Consider the following 19,753-nt stretch of genomic DNA (forward strand, 5'->3'; position numbering starts at 1 on the left):
AGTTTAAATGATCTCTCATTTTCCATTTATGAATTATCCCTCTAGAGCAGTGGTGCCCAACCCGCGGCCCGCGGGCCACATGTGGCCCGTTACGAATTTTCTAAAATAAAATAAAAAATTTAAATGAACATTTTTTGATTCATAATGTCGTTTGATATTAAATTCTTTAAAAACTGAAACCGTTTCACGACACACAAGACAAACTGCTTTTCCATTAATTTCAATGAAAAAGTAATTTATAAACCATTAAAAATTCGGCAATCATCAATATATTTGCGTTTTTTTTTCTGTCTGCCATTTTCATACGCAAACTTTACAATTAAATATCGATATCACCCGTGTACTTAAAATAACATAATAATCAAACTAATGTGTACCTCAATTCATAATCTTTTCAGTAGACAATAAAAGATAAAAAAACAAGTCCAATATATAAGATTATTTTTGTACTTATGTACTTTGTGGCCCGCTTGAAGATAATTGTTTACCAAAGTGGCCCGCCAAACGAAAAAGGTTGGACATCACTGCTCTAGAGCAACCATGTCCTGTGCGTAATTGATTAAGCGTTACCCATTCTTGATGTATACAAGTTGTCCAACGATCGGAATATCCAGTGTCTTAATTAGGCTGCAATTATCTATGCTAGAATTTCGCTAAATTTTGATTCCATTTATGCATGCCATCATACTGGTTATGTCATTCGAATTGGTATTCGTGTATTTATTATTTTAATTCAGTTACCTTCTAGTACAGAGTCAGAAAGTAATATCTATTGGAATCCGGAAAATTAAAATAATAAATAAACGAATTGAAGAAAATTATTATTAACTGATATTATTATTATAAAACAGTTTTTGTACGGTCGTACATTTTTCATTCACTATTTTGCATTTACTTCAAGATGTACAAAATGTGATGTTGGTGTTAATTTGATGTGTAATATACAGTTTCATACATTACAATAATTTAGATTTTTTTCAATGAATAAAATAATTTCATAAATTTCAATGAATAAAATTAATTTTCTGAGTAGACGATTCAAATTGTATGTATTATCAATTATGTAATAGATATATTGTATTATTATTTCTAATTACAGCCATCAGAGTGAGTAAAATGTCTTGTATCATATCTTATCTACCCACAGACCTATACTTAGAACACATTTTAATTAGAAAACTATGGACAATTTTTTTTCTTGGAATTTTATTAGATTCCAAAGTGCAAAAGTTGTAGGAAAAACTCAAATAAAAGGAAATTTAAATAATAATTTAACCTTGGGCATGAATGTGTTAAGTGAGACAACTGTAGTATGAGTCAAATAAAATCATATAATAATGCTAAATCAAATGAAATATTCCACTTTTTCATTGAAAATTATAAAAATTATTTAAAAAATGTAATTCAAGCATTTAAGTAGGATATATTATCGGTTCAGCTATATACATAGGTACCTTCCGCGGAACGGATTTGGACTGCAGTTCGTCAGTTGGTGATCACTGTACTAATAATTGCGATCGCGGTGTGTGTTGAAAACATTGTATCCACACGTTCCTACACCATACCTTAAGGGTGCCATACACGGTCAGTCATGAATGTCAGTTTTGTGATTGTCACTCATGATTGATCGTCTAGGTCGATGAATGTCAATCTTTTTTCTTGACTGATGAATTTCAAACACGCTTGATTTTTTGTCGTCAATCAAAGTGTTTGGCAATCATAACTGACCATGTGCGGTAATGATTTATACACGTTGCCATTCAAAACATAATATCACAAATCATATTTTATAATATATTTTTGATATAAGTTTCAACTTTTTCTAATAATTCCATAAATGTTGAATGGTCCATTCTAAGGAAATTTGCATAATCTTCATTTGATGTCAATAATAGTTCATCTAGTAGGTTATGATGTGTGTATTTTGTCCTTTTTAAAAACCATTCTTTTGACCATGTTCTTTTAATTTTATTTCGTTTCTCTCCTTCATCTGAATTATCTGTAGCCAAAGCTACAATAATTACAATACAAGCTTCTTCCATTTATATATGATTTAGAAAATGTAGATATTAAATAGGGTACAATCATATACTATCATATGATAGGTATAAACTATAAACCTTCAATTAAATAAATAACATTAATTATGGTCTCATTTGTTTTTATGAAAAATTATCAAATTATTGTCATTCATGATTGACCATGTATGTCAACATTGACATTCATAGTGAGTGACAATCAAAAAAACTGACATTCATGACTGACCGTGTATGCCCCCCTTTACACGTTGCAAGTGGTATTGGCCGCTACCTAACCTTTACCCAACTACCCTGGGAATCTGCTTAGGTAAGAAAACTTCAAACACCTTAAAGCCACGAGTAACTGACGAACTTTATTTTGTTGCATTCTGAAGTGTAAAAGTGTAACGTTTTAAAGTTCCAACCGTAGTGGAAAAAAAAATCAACGAGTTTTTTTAATCAAAAGCGTATGTGTGACACGGACAGGCGATAAACGCTCTGTTCACCGTCTGTGTGCGTGTGGGACTGTGTGACGCGCGCGTGTGTGTGTGAACTAGCGTAAGTGTGTGTATGCGTGCGAATGAGCGTGTGACCGCCCGAAAGTGTGTGCGCGCGCGATTTGTACCCATGCGCCCCGTTTCAGTCACCTCGGGGACCACATATCGATCGGTCCGTGTCCGACAACAACGCACGGCTGCTTATTTGTGTTTTAGAAACACCACCGCCACCGTTGCATTATACTGATAGACCACGTAGAACGCGCAACGTTCCGCTCTGCACGTAATCTACACACAAAATACAAACGTCGTTGTTCGGCAATATATGATACCCTCACATAACCGTTCGTGGATTAATAATCATGAGTTCCGCCAAAGTCATAGTAATCTTGTTCTTTTACACGTGCACCGTTCGTGAATGCGTTCAACACGATTTCGAACCCGTTAAAACTGCACTGTAAGTATAAATACACACACACACACACATAATATATATATTTATATTTAAATAAAAATATTTTTATTATATATCTACTAAATCGACATGTTAAAATAAATATTTAAAACATGTACATATTTATTACATTATAGTATTATATATACGTGTGTCGGTCGAATTAATAATATAAATGATTTGTGTGGAACGTGTATAGGCTACAGACATGGGCTGAAAAATTATACTTTGAATTGTGGAACTGCGGCGAGTACATAACTAATAGAAAATCACTGCAAAGCGTAAGTACTGCGTCTATATAACAGGCATATAACATACATTTTGTCAGATACATAAATATATGTATTCACGACATAACTACTTGCAGTGGCATATTTTTAGTGATCGCGTGGGCGTGGAGGGGGGGTTGACAAAGGATAGATTTTCCTTGAACTTTTTTTATTCTATAAGTATTTTTCAACTATAATCATACTACCCTAACAAAGATTCAAATTAGGTAGACAAATTATATTAATTTAATCTTTCAATTATTATGAAGATAAAAAATACGATTCTAAAATTAAGTAGGTAGTTAGGAAAAAATACGACGTAATGGTAAAATTTATAATTTAATGTAACAGATTAAAATCCCCAAAATTAAAGTCTGCAGTTAAATCATTCGAACACTTCCGATTACAAATTATAATAATTATGTTCAAAGGCGTATTTTCAAATTTTTTGTGAGAAAGTTTTAAATTTTTCTAAAAGAAATAAGTGATTCTATAATATTATAAAAATATATAATAATAAATAATAATTAGCTATATTATTATTATTATTTTTTTTTTTATATATATATTTGACTTCATTATGATGGATCACAATCTATGCATCGAGTACAATAAGTAGTATAAATATTTTAAGATAATTCACAGGTTATATTATACACATGAGGAGGAAATCACACATTTGTGACACCCCTGAATATTATTAAGTACTTAATTATTATAGAACTGAAAGTTTGGTTTTCAACCACGATTGAAGCGTTGGAATGTCACATTCATCAGTATAGCAGGCGGTAAGTCGGGAATCCCATAATGGTGGGCGGTTAGGTTCTTTGCTTATCTTTTAGTAAATCGCGACATCAGTTCTTTTTGAGGCGTTTAGTTGGGTTGCCAGGAAGTGTAAGTGAAGCTAATTCGTTGATCAGTTGATTTGGATTATTTCGCAGCTTGGAATGGAAGCGCTTGTAGAAGATAGCAGCAGTTTCTTTGATGTCGGAATTTAGTGACTCATTTGAGACAAACCAGGGTGCACCAGTGATTACGCATTGAAAGATGTTTTGGAAAGCTTGAATAGTTCTTTTATTTGAGTTCTTTACAGAGCCCCAGATTGCGATGCCATACGTCCAGATTGGTCAGTGCATTTTATAAGGAATTTTCACTGAGCGACAAAAAATGTTTTTCTCAAAATAGTCAATGTAATACCATAGTACGATTATTGTATTATACGTTGGTTTCGCATTATTTTACCCAATCTTTCAAAATATTATCGACAGAGTATAATCACTGGGTGATATTTGTGTCACCTAGTTAATTAGTTAAACAATGCACTGAGATTTGTTGAAGAAGAGTTTTATATAGGATGATTTTGATGGGTATAGTTAAGTTAGAACGAAGGAGTGGAGCTATACTATTAAATTATTATTTTAAATACAAATGGAGACTTATTTACAACCAGTTTATATAAATTAATGTTTTCTTTCTCTATACCTTCGTAACAAGTCATTTATGGTTTTTGAACATTTTTCTTCTGGGGGTCAAGACCTGGGAACCACTCATGAAAATACGCCACTGGCTATGTTCTGCTACGAGTATAGCTATTGTTACTAGTTATGACTTATTAGGCAAGGTTTTAATTCAAGAAAAAAAACACGAAGAGCCTCAATTCCTCAAATATAAGATTATATTATTATACCATCTACATATTAATGCTCTATAGTTATGACTTATTTACAACATAACATTTTTAAAAAAACTTTTATATTTATATTAAAAAAATAATTCTGAATCTGTGACTGTTAAGTATAGAGAGTTTTAGTATAGGAACTAAAGAGCTACGGATAACATAATATTCGTATTCATGTAGAGTAAGAATAAAGTAGTGGAGCGAAACTTTTTAAATTTATTCCAAAATTATATTACGTTTATAAGATACAAAAATATAGAATTATTATATTATTATATTCAAAGTTTCTATTGATTATTATTTTTTGAATTGTATCTACTACCCTACATTAAACTTAAAATATTTTTGTTTTTATGCAATTTTCTCGATCAATGTGTTTGTATATATTTGTATATTGTATATTATATATTATATATTACATCGAGTGTTAAAAATGTGATTTTGTAAAGTCAAAATAATAATAAGAAATATATCTTATTATATTCAATATTTAATCTATAAAGGCAACCTAGATTGTAATTGAAAAGTCCACAAAATATTTTTATAAATTGGATATTACTTTTGTGTTCTCAAATTCTTAAAGAAATTTACATTTTGATATCTACAATATAAAAATACTTTCGATTAAATAAATACGACCAATTTTTGTATAACCTCGTAGCATAATTTTTAATTTTTTTTTGTACTTAATCTTAAATCATTATTTTACAATATTCATTATTTTTAAAAATTCAATGAGTCATTAGATATAATATAAATATCCATTAATAAAGTATTATAGTTGTTATGCTATTTTAAAAAAAAGTTAATAATTGATATATATATATATATATCACATAATAAGTATGTATTTATCCACAGAAATATAATAAAGAAGCTAAATTAGAAGGAAGAAATGGACAAGTTTTAGCAGCAAACATTTCAAGTGTAATTAAGTCAATGATGGATAAAAAACATCAAGCTTTAAAAGTAATAAAATAATTTATACATCATTATTTGTTATAACTTAAAACCAAGTAGTACTAACTAATTTGAATAAGTTCCTATTTATAAAACATATATAAGACAGATATTAAAAATTTATGTACTCGTACAATGTAAAAACTTAATAGAATTTTTAACATTACTGATAAATGCGTTCAATAAAACAGTTGATTTTTCAAATTATTCTTCAGAGAATTTTGGATATTGTTGAAGAAGTTGCTGTTTCTGCCCATGACAAAGCAGCTCCGGGAAATGAATATAAGGTTCGAAATGCTAAACCAAAAACAGCAACAGTCAATACAAGTTTACCATTAGATTACTTAACTGTGAATTCTCATTTTTACAACACTCCTGTAAATGTATCATATAGTTCTGTGCATGTACCAACTTATGTATATGATAGAGGTAAGTCAATGATTTACAATTATATAAATCATTTTAAAATATTTTAATAATTCAAGTAAATTTTAATTTATGAAATAATAACTAATTATATTTTAAACTTTTATAATATAGCATCTGATGTAATTAAAGCTATAAAATGGTCTGAACACCTCGATGAAACATTTAAAAAAAATTATGAAAAAGATCCAAGATTATCATGGCAATATTTTGGCAGTACAACTGGTTTCATGAGACAGTATCCAGGTAAAAATACTAAATTATTCAGGTGTTATTCATTTAATTTATTATTTTATAATATTTTATACTCTGAATGCAAATTAGAATAGACATAAATATTAGGATTATATAAATTGAAATAAGCTTAGGTATATTAAGAATCAAATAATAATTTTAAAATAGAATATGAAATATTAAAAAAAAAAATCGTATTGATATGATGTATGATGTAATAACATAATATGATTTATATTAAATCATATTATTATTCAGTAAAAATATTTGAAATTAGTTTAGAAATTATTTTGGCTTGCTTTATTGTATTTTTAACAAACTTGCTTTTATAAATTTAAGAAACAAACTTCATTTTTAAAATAGTATAAAATTAACTTTTACATTTTACGAATAGATATTACGTACTATTTTAATCTAAAAGTCTTTTTGAAACTAAAAAGAAATTATTTATTTAATTATTTTTTAGATTACGAGTGAAACAAGGAATTCATTTATTGATTTTACTACCTATGGTGTGTGTGTTTTTTTGTGTTTTTATGATTTCGACCAAAAAGATCGCTTCGATCATCACAACTATGTGAAGTTTCTAATAGAACGTGTGGTCTAATTTGTTATTTTATGTAACAATTTTCTTATAAGGCTTATACCACTGTTCGCTTTACATGTCAATTTCATAGATAGACATCATTTTTCAAAGAACTTGGAAAAAATAAACATTTTCTGCGGGTATTTGGTGGCGATAAGGAAGTAAGATTAAATTAGGTTTATGAGTAAAATATTTAAATTACAAATTAAACTGTTTAACTTCTATTTCATATTGTGATACCACAAAAAAAAATTATTATACAATCGATAATCAACTATAGAGAAATCGTAGTAGCAAGATTATTGATGTTTTAAAGTTGAACAGAACGTTACAAAACGTTCCATATTGTCATTTTATTATTGTTATGAATAATAATATGAATAATATTTGTATTTCATATCATTCAGCTATTTCGCATCTTCAAGATAAACTATTTTTTTTCCTACGTAGAATTTGTAAAAACCTCAGAAAAATTTCGGGGGAGGGGGGTACAACCCCAGACCCCACCACTAGTTGTGCCTTTGTATGGAACTAATAGTATACTAAAACTCTATACTGTATGATTAAATTTGAAAAAATGTAGGAAACATTTCTCTAACAATAGTTTTACTTATATTTTTTCCAAATAGAGCATTTATTATACAATATTTAACTAGTTACTTACTGTTTATTGACTATCATTAAATGTTTAAACTGGTTCTTAATCGCTATTTTGAATTAAAAATTTTAAATTCTAACCTTTTTTTATAAATTAATTTAAATTCTCCTTCCAAAAAAAAAAAAAAAAAAGTAGGAATTTACATTTCTTTGTTAATTTTTAACAAATATTATGAATAATATTAATAATTTTTAATTTTGAACTCGTATATGATCAACGATGTATATCGTACTCAATTTTAGTTAAAAAAAGAAAATGATAGGCAATAATCTATTTTATAGTTTTTATTTTTAATTAGATATAAATATACAATTTATATTAAGCTCATTGATATTTATTAGATAATTTTATGAAATTCATAATATAGTGTAATTATTAATTTTACAAATATTTAACACAAGAAATAATGGTTTAATTTAATTTTTATAATTTACTCGTAATAGTAACTATTTTATAACTTGATTATCTTTTGTTTTTAGCAATGGAATGGCCAAATAAACCTGTAGACTTGTATGACTGCCGAATGAGACCTTGGTATGTAGAAGCAGCTGCTAGCCCAAAAGACATTCTTATTTTAGTTGATAATTCTGGATCAATGATGGGGCAAAGTAAAATTATTGCCAGGCATGTGATAAATACATTGTTGGACACACTATCTGTAAACGACTTTGTGAATGTGCTTGTTTTTAGTAATGTAACAAATGAAGTTGTACCATGCTTCGAAGGATTACTTGTACAGGTATACAAATACTATTAAAACATTATTTAATAAGAAAAATTTCTAATTCCTTTAAATTATAAATTTGATTTTTTATATACAATGAGATTTATTTATTTAAATGTAATGAGTTTAATAGATAAATAATTTATTGATTTTTCAGGCAACACTTGCAAATATAAGAGAACTAAAATTAGGCGTAGAACATATTGCTGAACCAAATAATATTTCAGATTTTAGTGAAGCATTAACAAGGGCATTTGAGACACTTGAAAAGGTACTTAATGATTGAAATCAATATTATGTTGTTACATTTATATTCTTTTGAAATTAAAACAATTTTGGCAATATGAAACAAATTGCAATTCTAGTACCGTGAACGAAATATGGGTGCTATGTGTAATCAAGCAATTATGTTGGTCACTGATGGCGTGCCAGAAAACTTTTATGAACTATTTAAGTCTCATAACTGGAAAAATGGTACAATGGGTATGCCAGTTAGAGTTTTTACATATTTGATTGGCCGAGAAGTTCCAGAAATTAGAGATATGAAATGGATGGCTTGTGCAAATCATGGTAAATATTTAAAACATATTTTTAAATATATTGAAAAAAAAAATAAATATATTTGTTTTCTATTTTTAGGATATTTTGTTCATTTAAGTACTGTAGAAGAAGTTCGAGAACAAGTGGTTCATTATTTACCAGTAATGGCCAGACCTTTGGTATTACATCAATCACATCATCCAGTAATTTGGACACCATTATATGCTGATGTCATTGTAATGCTAATTTAACATATCTTAATATATTTCGTTCAAAAATAACTGTATGATAATTTAATAGGATCCAAAAATGACTGATTATGAATGGGAAATAAAAGAATGCCTTCAACAGCGAACGGATACGATAAGTTATAAAAAAACAAAAGACCAATTTTTTTATCCCATTAATGAAGCAAAACGAAAACATAGCCGGATGAAACAAGTACGTATATTATTTTATTTATTTCGTGAGGGAATAATTCAATTATTTTTAATTATATTCACAGGAATTAAATCAAAATTTAAATATAAATAGACAAAAGAAATATAATTTGATAACATCCCTTGCAATGCCAGCATTTGATAAAAAAACTGAAATGGTAAGTTTATAAAATCTTTATTATCTTCTAAATTGTATTAATTTAATTGACAAAATATTTTTTTTGGACGAATAAAAGTCAAATATAATATACTAGAATATATATTTTACATTGCAGCATTCAATTTAAGAAAATTGAAAATGCTTGATAACTTATTAATAAATAAGTGTTTAATTGTAATATATATATATGTTAGCGAAAATCATTATATCATGGCATTTTATATAATTGCTAGAACTTTTATGTAATACCTAGCCATTTTTAAAGAAGTGTAAAATATTTATATTTTATATACATTTCCTAGCTATTTTATATAACAACTAGACATTTAATAAAATTACGAACAAAATATTAGCAATGTGTAGAATAGGGAAATCCATTTATTTTTTTTCATAATGATACTAAACACCTAAGCCAATTTATTTTATTTTATATATATTTATATATTATATAATATATTTTTTTAGAAGTACCAATTATTACAGAATATACGAATACATAAAAATTAATAACTAAAATCTTATATTGGTACAGAGATTTTAATTTTTATTAAATTTTATTATTTATTTTAAATCTTGATTTTGTTATTGTTGAGATAAAATACATATTATTTAAAATATTCTATTAATGCAAAAATATATAATTGTATATGTTAATAAGATAAATCTGTTAACTATTATTATCAATGTCCAAAACATAATATTTTTTTAAGTAACCGGTCACGTGGCTCTTTTTATTTTGGTTTTCAATTTCGCATTAGCAACATGTTTTATTCATTTATTATATCGTTCATTAGTTAAAAATGTACTATGTTTTAAATCACATTGTCGCTTTAATAGTTCAGTATTTAAAAGATGTTTTATATCGCGCACTTGATTATCCACGCTCTAAATTTTATGGAAGACTGAAATGTGAAAATTTCAAATAGACTGTACAGCTGTAAATAATTATCAACTTAACCTCTAAATAGTTGAAATCCATCATAACTTTTCAATATTACATTATCAATGTCGATAAGATACATTTAGTACATAACATATGCATTGTTTGGCATTTCAAATAATGCCTAGGCCGTTTAAATAATTTTATATATTACCGAATATGTTTGGTAATACATACAATTCCTAGTCATTATATAAAAAACCAAGATTAAACAGATTTTCACTAGTACATATAAGTTTAATGAGTTATTTGTTACAATTAAACATTATATCCATTGATTATTATGTACCTATATTAATGGTCAATAGAAAATCGGTCTTTATTATGAATGTCTGGTTGATATGCACTTACTAAATAAGAAAAAAATTAATAATTTGAGAACTATATCTAGTTGGTTTATACAATAACAAAATCATCTTTATCTTTTAAATAAAAAAAAACATTTCTTAATGTGTTCAAATTTTGTTGAAAATAATTTAATAATTATTTATTCTGAATTAATTTATAAATACATTTACAAATTAAATTTTTTCTTACTGGTCTAACTTGTTTACGTACGTTCAGATTTTGGTGGCCGAGGGGTCGTAATAAATTTTTAAATCATGAGACTTTTTTTGTTTGTAGACATGAATAATAAAAATACATTTAAAATTCAAATAAAAACACGTACATTGTACTACTTTACTGTACTCTACTGAAACTATTGGTATGTAATGAGTACAGATCGCATGAATTTTTTTATCCTAATATGATTTTGTTGATGGCACATTCCGCCGGGAGGGGGAGGGATTCTGTAAACACGTCTATGCTTGTTCATCTATAACAGTGATGGTAAATTCATGGCACGCAAACATTTTTACTATTATATATTATATAATATTAGTACAATAATATAATATAATATAAATATTTAACAAAGCAATAATATTATAATTATTATTATTATTATTATTATTATGTACCTAAATTAACCTTTTTATACTAATACATTAATTAATGTATTAATTATTAATGTAATTAATATATTCAAATTATAATGTAACAAAATATATTTTTTTCATGGCACACTCTATAAAAAAAAAAAAGGTAATTTTGGGCACGCAGTGTTCAAAAGGCTTACCATCCCTGATCTATTATGACACTAACTTATCAAATCGGAACTTATACTATATAAAAATAAAAATTTATAATTACCAAATATTTTCTTTATTTTATAAATTGAAACATAACAATTAACGATATTAAATTAATTTAGGCTATATTATGTATTTACAGTGTTAACTAGTAACATAATGGAAAGTAACGCGTTACTGTAACGTTATTAAGGTTATTATTTAAATTTCTCAATAGCTTTTCAAACTAAAAAAAATTACAATAAAAAATGGCAACATTTACGAAATATCTATTGGTTTTGTCAAAACCAAAATTTTTTTTCATTATGACGCAAAAAACAATATTCGTAGAAACTCAATAAATACAATAATACGAATTTCTAGAGATGTAAAAGTTTGTTATGTCATTTATAGGCACTTAAAATGTTTGGTTTTTTTTTAAATATTTTTATAGGTTATTATAGTCTGATAAAATTTTTATTTTTAGATATAATAAACTTAAAATTGTTTTATAAAACTCCTCGTAGGTTCTTTCACAACAGTATAAAAATATAAAAAATACAAGTACATGATAACAACATTTTTTTTTTAATTATTTTAATATTCAAATGTTGGCAAAATTATGAAAATGTGAAGAATTTTTTTAATTAATTTATAATTTGAAAATTGAATGTACAATTATTAAAAATCTTTTTTGTAGTAAAAATGAAAAAAAGATTGCTGAAAAGTCATAACAATTATTTAAAAATCAGATATTTTAATCTATCATTTAACAAGTTATCCAAAAATTTATATGAATTTCGATTAAATTACGTTAACTATTTTGTTGTTTATTAATATTTACCGTGGAGATCTTAAACAAAAACTAGATTTACTTGTATATTGTAATTATTTACATTTTATAGTAATTTTAAGAATGAATATTAAATTAATCGAATCAATATGAAAAGGTTATACTTATATGCGATTTTTTTTTTTTTTTTTTATATTTAAGTTTGTAAAACCAACCTGATTATGACTTTATTTGATGTTTATAGTAATATAGTCATATAAACTATGTTTAGATATAACGGCTGGTCCACCCGATATCCTTCAATCAGAATTGTACTTCGAAATCAATGGTACATTAAATTCAAATTTATAAGAACAATTCAGTTATATTAACTATCTACATCCCTGTACTTCATCCAACCAGTTTATCACTCTTTTACATTTTTACCTAATACGTAATGCTAGTATTCAATCTAATATACAATTTAGTGGTAACATTGAATTTAAAATCTTTATTATTAATATAAGTTTTATTGAAAATTATGTATCATAAAATACACTAAAATTGTTAAGTTGTAGTTTTTTAAGAGTTTAGAAGATCTTTCCTGCAAGAATAGACTGGTGTTTATATTATTTTTTAGATAATATTCACGAGATTGTATGTGTATCTAACTCCCCCAGGGGCAAAAAAAAATATGAAGTGATATTTTAAAATATTTATTGTTACGCTTTGAGCTAAGAGTAAAATAGGAGCGTAATTTCAATATTTGCTAGGGTAGGATATATTAATGACCGGCCCATTAAAAACATTATCCTTTTAGTTTTTGGAGTGCATTATTTTTTTTAAACCCTCTCCCCTCCTCATAGAAAATTTGAATATACACCACTGTTTACTTTCATATATTCAATGACTAATCTATTCGTTATAATAATAAGATAATATAATATCACTTTTCCTATATTAAAAAAGGTATTTTAATTATATTAAATAACTTAAGGTTAAAATTTTATGTCTTACCTTATATTTATATCTATCTAGTGGCTGCTAGTAATTGCACTGGTAATTGATTATCTCGATCAGTTGAAATAATAAATTTAAACTATAAATTATACGTCGTTATAACCTTGCCAAGCATATGAACTATTAACTCTGAATGTATATAATTCAAATTATATTTCATTATTATTAGGAATTAAATTCATCTTTCATAATTATCGATAATTTTAACTAACTAAAAATATAGTATAGGTTCTGTATAAACAATGTTCAATAAAATATCCTACAGTTGTTAATTAATATTCTTTTTTTTTTTTAATTATTAATCATACTTTTATTTAAGAGTATTGTTGAAATCATCGATGTTAGAATAAGAAATAGTAGAAAAATGATACACCAAAGCTTTATTAAATTTAAAAATACCAAACGTTATACTTGCAAATAATATAAAGGTTTTCGCTCGCCGATCGGAGGGAATTTTATGTCTACAATCATGGATTTCGTTCTTATTGTTGCTTAGAAGTTTATATGAATTAGATTTTGTGGTTATGGTTCATGAGCATAAAAGTCATTGTTATCACTATTAAATAATTTGGTTATTTGGAAAACAGAGAACGGGAAAAAATAATACTAAAATAAAATAAATATAAAATCTGCTAGAAAATATTACTACAAAATATAATAAATTATTAAAATAAAAAATTATGAATACATTTTTACTTTGAACTTTAATAAATATATATTGTTTTGATGTATATATATTAGTATAAATTATTCGTCCAATTGGTAGTAATTACCAATATTCACAGTTCCCAGCCTATTTGATTTATATTTTAACAACAATTGATTTATTTGCTTAATTTTATAAGGTATTGTGTCATTGACCGGACATTACTCAAATATTGATGTATATAGGTATATATAATAAATAACAATTTATCAGTTAAAATATTCAAAATTTACATAGCTGATATACAATTATTTAAGACACTAAAACATGGGCGAAAATTGAGTAGGAAGGTAACCAACAACTTACTTAAGAACTTAATTCTAACTTAATTCCCAAAAATGAAATAAGTATGGTGAAAATTAAGTATAAATCCAAATGTTGGTTTCCATGGTTTACTTGTTTATTTAAATATAAACTATACTGAAAAAATGTAATCTTTCCCTTCCAAAATGTGACTCAATTTCCGCCTATATATTGAAACACAATTTTTTAATCACATATAAGCACTGTAAACAATAATATTAGTTATTTAGTCTCATTATTTAATTTATATTTTATCAAAAAACATTAATAAATCTTCTGATTATAATAAATAGATAATTTCAGTAATTTGTATTTTTGCGTAGGTGATTATAAATGTTTCGTTCGAAAATAAAATTATAAATTTTTTCAATCTGCAGGATAAAAATTTAAAAAATAAAAACAGAAAAATTAAATACATTTTGAAACTGAAGTTAAAATCAGATCAAAAGTTTAAAGCTAAATTTAATTTATGACTATTTATAAAGTTAATATAAATAAAACATACAAATTCTGTATTATTTACCAAAAATTAGTAATAAATGATAATATACATATTTAAATTAATATCTACTGAACAAATATCTATTTTATATTAATAACTAAACATGTTTAATAATTATTTCCCAACAGAATATCACAATAAGAAGGCTAATAAATGATAACTACTGGGTTTGGGAAACAAGAGAGGTATTTAATAATTCAACAGGTAGTCTGCCATTATATTTTTGGTCATCCTTAGAAAAATCTTAATATTCATGTTAATATAGTACATTATTTCGTTTATATGTTGACACTAATTCTTCTATCAGAAGATTCTGTTTCTACTATCAACTTTTGTGTATTAGTATTAAAATTAAGTGTCGTCGAATATCGGTAACTCATTTGATAGATTAAATGTAATGAATTAGAATGCCTAGAACTCTAGGCTTAGCCATAACGTTTCCTTAGATAGAACTTCTAAATAATGGTGATAGATTAAGGGTCTGATACGTTTTAATTATATTTATTTAGGTATCTAGTTAGAAATAATATAGTTAGAACTAATATTTGGTTTGCCTTCAAATAGCTACTTGGCCTGATTGAACCCCAATTCAATTTTTTCAAGGTGTTTTATTTATCTTAGTCAAAGACTAGCGCGTAGAAAATCAAATGTAATTTGTATTATAAGTAAATTGTAGACATAAAATAAAATCTTAAATTTATTTAATTTAAGCCTGATAGAGTAGAATAATATTTTGTTAGTGTTGTTTTATTTTTTCGTTGACAATATATTACTAGTTTCAGGTGTGCGATTATTAAAAGGGTAAATTTGAGCATAGCACCCATTTGATACATACAATATGTAAAAACGTATTTTAAGTAAACATGTTTGATCTTTACAGACTAAAGTGGCTCATTTACTTGGTGTTGTTGGAACTGATGTTCCTGAATCAGACTTACGAGAAGCAATGTCACCTCATTTAGTACGTACATTGATATACTCTTTATATACAAATATATATTCCTTGTAATTCTTTTCAGTTGGGTGTCAATAACTATGCATTTATTGTTACTAACAATGGTTTTATTGTGACGCATCCAGATCTCAGACCAGTCGTAAGTAACATTTAATATCAAAGGTTGACGGTTAACACATAATTTTAATAACATAAATAACAATCCTTCATCCAAATGTATACATATTTTTATTAAGTTACATCAAATATCAATACTACAAAAGTTTTACTGTTGATTAACAAAATAAGAAATTATTAATATAAGAATTATATAAATACCTATAAAAATATTTTTTAAGATGAAATCGATGGTTGTTAATTTTTATGGATCAGGATTTTAGTAAATAGCTATAAGACATCTTAACCCAGAATTGTTTATTCTGAATTATTTATAAAATAAATGATTATTCAACACTGTTCATTTTGGGTAACCAATATCTTTATGACTTTATCACCCAAAACCCAGTGTCGGCCCTAAGAGAGGGGTGGGCAAGCGGTGCAATCGCTCCGCGCCCCACAAATTATGTATTACGAATAGCACGTTATCTATAAATAAAAATAATATAGTCCCAGTAGCACACAAATCGCAACCCGTGTGATCGTGTGGTTTTCTCAGGAAACGGGTTGTTATCAACGAAAATTAAGACGATACCAATTATACATAGCTATGCAGTATTTTACACGCATGTACTTTTAAAATTGTTTACCGTCGATAACGGTTCAAAATATAGTTCTAGTATATATTTAGTTACATAATAATATAAATAAACATAGATGTATATAAATAAATAATTAATTAATATATGTAGGTTAGGCTCCGCAAAATTCTGCACGGGGACTCGAAAACCGTCGGGCAGGCACTGCAACAGCCTACATCAGAGGTTCCCAACCAGGGTGCCATGGCACCCTAGGGTACTGTGAGAATAAATTTAGGGTGCCGCAAAAATATTTGAATTATATATTTATTTTTAAACGCCTTCATGAAAAATATAGCACTGTGAGTAATAAAACAGACTATACTCTATGTCTATAGTATAAAACCTATTGTGTTTAATTAATTAGGTTTATACAATATAATTTAATGAATTAATTATTAACATATATAATTTTTACATAGTAAACTGAGATGTTCAATCTGTTTTAATTTTCATACTGGTTCGATTGCTATCGATTTGATGTGAACTGTTTTAAAGTTATTTACGGTGAAATACTTGTGACTTTATCTTATCTTTATTGTTTATTAATGCTAAATAAAACCGAAGTTACAAAATATAAATTTCAATATACAATATACAATATGCAATATTCAATATACAGTATATTAGTATTGCGTATTCAGTATAAACTATAGAATATAGGGCATAGGTTATAGGGTGTCTCCACATTTTTAGAAAATAATAAAGAGTGCCGTGAGTCAAAAAATGTTGGGAACCTTTGGTCTAGATTCTATAATTTAAATACACGACTTTTCATTGAATTGCTTTTATTATCCTTAAACGTTTTAATTTTTCTTTTTCTTCTCTAGTTTTTGTGGACTTTTGCTGCCACGACCACACCTCTCTATATATATACCTATCTCTGTCTTCATTGTCTTTAATTCTAGTTTCCTCTGAAATTTCCATAAGATCCATCTTCACTCTTTATGCCCATCTTTATCTCGGCCGGTCCCTAAGCCATTTTCTATTCAATCTCTCAGTAAAAATGTTTTTCGCTATACCTTCAGACCTTCAATTATGACTTGTCCATTCTAATATTTTGCTTTTTAGATATAAACTGATAATGAGTTTATAAAATAATTATTAAATTTCCTGGTTAGTTCTCCTTCTATATTCTCCGTTCTCAATTATAAAGCCATCAATTTGCCACAGTATTTTCCTAAGTAATTTTTAAGTTTTAGTTTCATTATAGTATCTAACTCACCACTTATTTGTAAAATAAACAAATTATAATAGCTATGTTATTCTTACATTTGAAAATGCACTGTTATTATATTATACAGCTATTTATATAGTTCTATTACACATATAATAAATGTGTTAATTAATAACTAATTATAATATACTTATTGAAATTGCTCTTATGGTAAATTATTTTTACAAAAATTAATATTTTTAGTTTGAAGATATTTTAAAGCCGAATTACAATAGTATTGATCTGACTGAAGTGGAACTCGTAGATTCAGATAATAATCCAAGGGAATTTGATCAAAGTATTCTTACGGTTAGTACTTAACATTTTAATTGTTGATAAATAATTTTGTAACAATTATTGACTATTGTTTCATATTGTTTATTGTTATGTTATTCTAATTATTAACCAAAGAAATGATTACCTTGGTTTCCGGGGTAAATGTATGGGAAGTATCTAGGATAATATGTATTCATCATAGGAAATGGGTACACCATTAAAGGGCTAGGGTAATATGATTGTTCTGCATTCATATCATCTATCAATGTAGAAGCAATTATTGGAGTATCTGCTGATACTTGACGAATTTTTGATTTATGCTTAGCTTCTAAATTATTATTTTTGACAATGGTTTCATTTTTCTGAGCAGTTGAGATAGTACTGTTTTTTTGAAGGTTTATTGTTTCATTCTGCAGTTTAATAACTTTATCCATGATAGTTCCCGGATTTTCAATGTTAGGTGCATTTTTGATACATTTGCAGTCAAAACGAGAAAAGGTAATTACTGCTAAACAAAACACCTGTTTATTTATTAAAACATTAATCAACATATAAGTAAATTATTTCTCAATATTGATTTAATTTTAAAAATAACCTCATATTTAATATATTGTTAGATAAAGCTAGTTTATTATAGATTATAATTTAAAATTAAATTAATTACTCATTAAATTAATTTACAAAAGTATTTCTAAACGATTTTAGTTAAACAATTATTATTTATAGTAAATATTTCCACGTCTAAAAATAATTTCCAATTAAGAATGTCTAACTATGATAGGCATAGGCAACATGCATGTTTTTAAATTATAATAATTCTTAGCAAAATGTATTGATTTAAAAATGATTTACAAAAAAAAAGTTTTTTGTATAAAATTATTGTGAATCAATTCCAAGGATAGTCAAAAATTTAAAAGTTTTACGTTGTTATAGAATGAATTGTGTATTGAATATAAACTATACGCAAAACAAATACTATCATCAATTATTTATTATGATTAAGACAATTTCATTAACAAGAAAACAATAAAATATTTTAAATAAGTTCTTTCAGAATTATCTATAATATTTAATAATATATGATTATCTATAATATTACCAGTATTTTTGGATTTAAAACAATAATTTTATATTCAATAGAAAATTAAGATAAATAAAATTAGAGCCAAATACACGTAGTATTTAAAATTTCATATTGACTAATAATCACTTTGTTTGAAATGGTTTAATAAAAAAAATATACCAAATTAATAAATATATAATAGTACTCATTTGTATGTAATTTTAACAAAAATATTTGAGTAATTTCATATTTAAAATTATTTTTGATGATTTTATATATATTCATAAAAATTATAAATTAATGAAAAATACTTACTAAGTTCTTAATCATTGTAAAATTCAAGATGGTAATTATTTTGAACACTAAAAATAAATACGTAGTTAGAAAATCTTACTTGTAAATGTTTTGTTTTGAGACTATTGACGCTTTATATAAGATTATTAGATTCAAAATTCTGCCAGTTCATCATTATCACGGTCATTGATTAACAATTATACTAAAAATTGTTAT

General features: G+C 26.0%; 2 protein-coding genes across 6 annotated transcripts in view; one reads left to right on the top strand and one right to left on the bottom strand.

The window, feature by feature from the left end:
* The first annotated feature begins 2,648 nt into the window (after positions 1-2,648).
* Positions 2,649-19,753, top strand: part of LOC112692822 (voltage-dependent calcium channel subunit alpha-2/delta-3) — a 28,882-nt gene continuing 11,777 nt past the window's right edge. For 3 of the 5 annotated variants that reach the window (XM_025567620.1, XM_025567622.1, XM_025567621.1), the window contains exons 1-14: positions 2,649-2,972; positions 3,169-3,250; positions 5,778-5,885; positions 6,092-6,305; positions 6,417-6,548; positions 8,260-8,519; positions 8,662-8,775; positions 8,870-9,074; positions 9,144-9,280; positions 9,345-9,485; positions 9,550-9,642; positions 15,880-15,960; positions 16,019-16,093; positions 18,109-18,213. In XM_025567620.1, the coding sequence (XP_025423405.1) occupies positions 2,878-2,972; positions 3,169-3,250; positions 5,778-5,885; positions 6,092-6,305; positions 6,417-6,548; positions 8,260-8,519; positions 8,662-8,775; positions 8,870-9,074; positions 9,144-9,280; positions 9,345-9,485; positions 9,550-9,642; positions 15,880-15,960; positions 16,019-16,093; positions 18,109-18,213 (1,842 nt within the window). In that variant the 5' untranslated portion in view covers positions 2,649-2,877. Of the gene's footprint in view, positions 2,973-3,168; positions 3,251-5,777; positions 5,886-6,091; positions 6,306-6,416; positions 6,549-8,259; positions 8,520-8,661; positions 8,776-8,869; positions 9,075-9,143; positions 9,281-9,344; positions 9,486-9,549; positions 9,643-15,127; positions 15,185-15,879; positions 15,961-16,018; positions 16,094-18,108; positions 18,214-19,753 lie in introns of all 5 variants that reach the window. The other 2 variants (XM_025567619.1, XM_025567623.1) reach the window with 2 other exon arrangements.
* Positions 18,230-19,626, bottom strand: LOC112692824. Its single transcript, XM_025567624.1, has 2 exons — positions 19,559-19,626; positions 18,230-18,701 (listed from the first exon to the last, which is right to left on the bottom strand). Exons 1-2 carry the CDS (start codon positions 19,571-19,573, stop codon positions 18,306-18,308), a joined length of 411 nt encoding a protein of 136 aa, XP_025423409.1. The 5' UTR covers positions 19,574-19,626; the 3' UTR covers positions 18,230-18,305.

Source organism: Sipha flava, unplaced genomic scaffold (genome assembly GCF_003268045.1).
Source record: "Sipha flava isolate LNK unplaced genomic scaffold, YSA_version1 76_pilon_pilon, whole genome shotgun sequence".
NCBI lineage: Eukaryota > Metazoa > Arthropoda > Insecta > Hemiptera > Aphididae > Sipha > Sipha flava.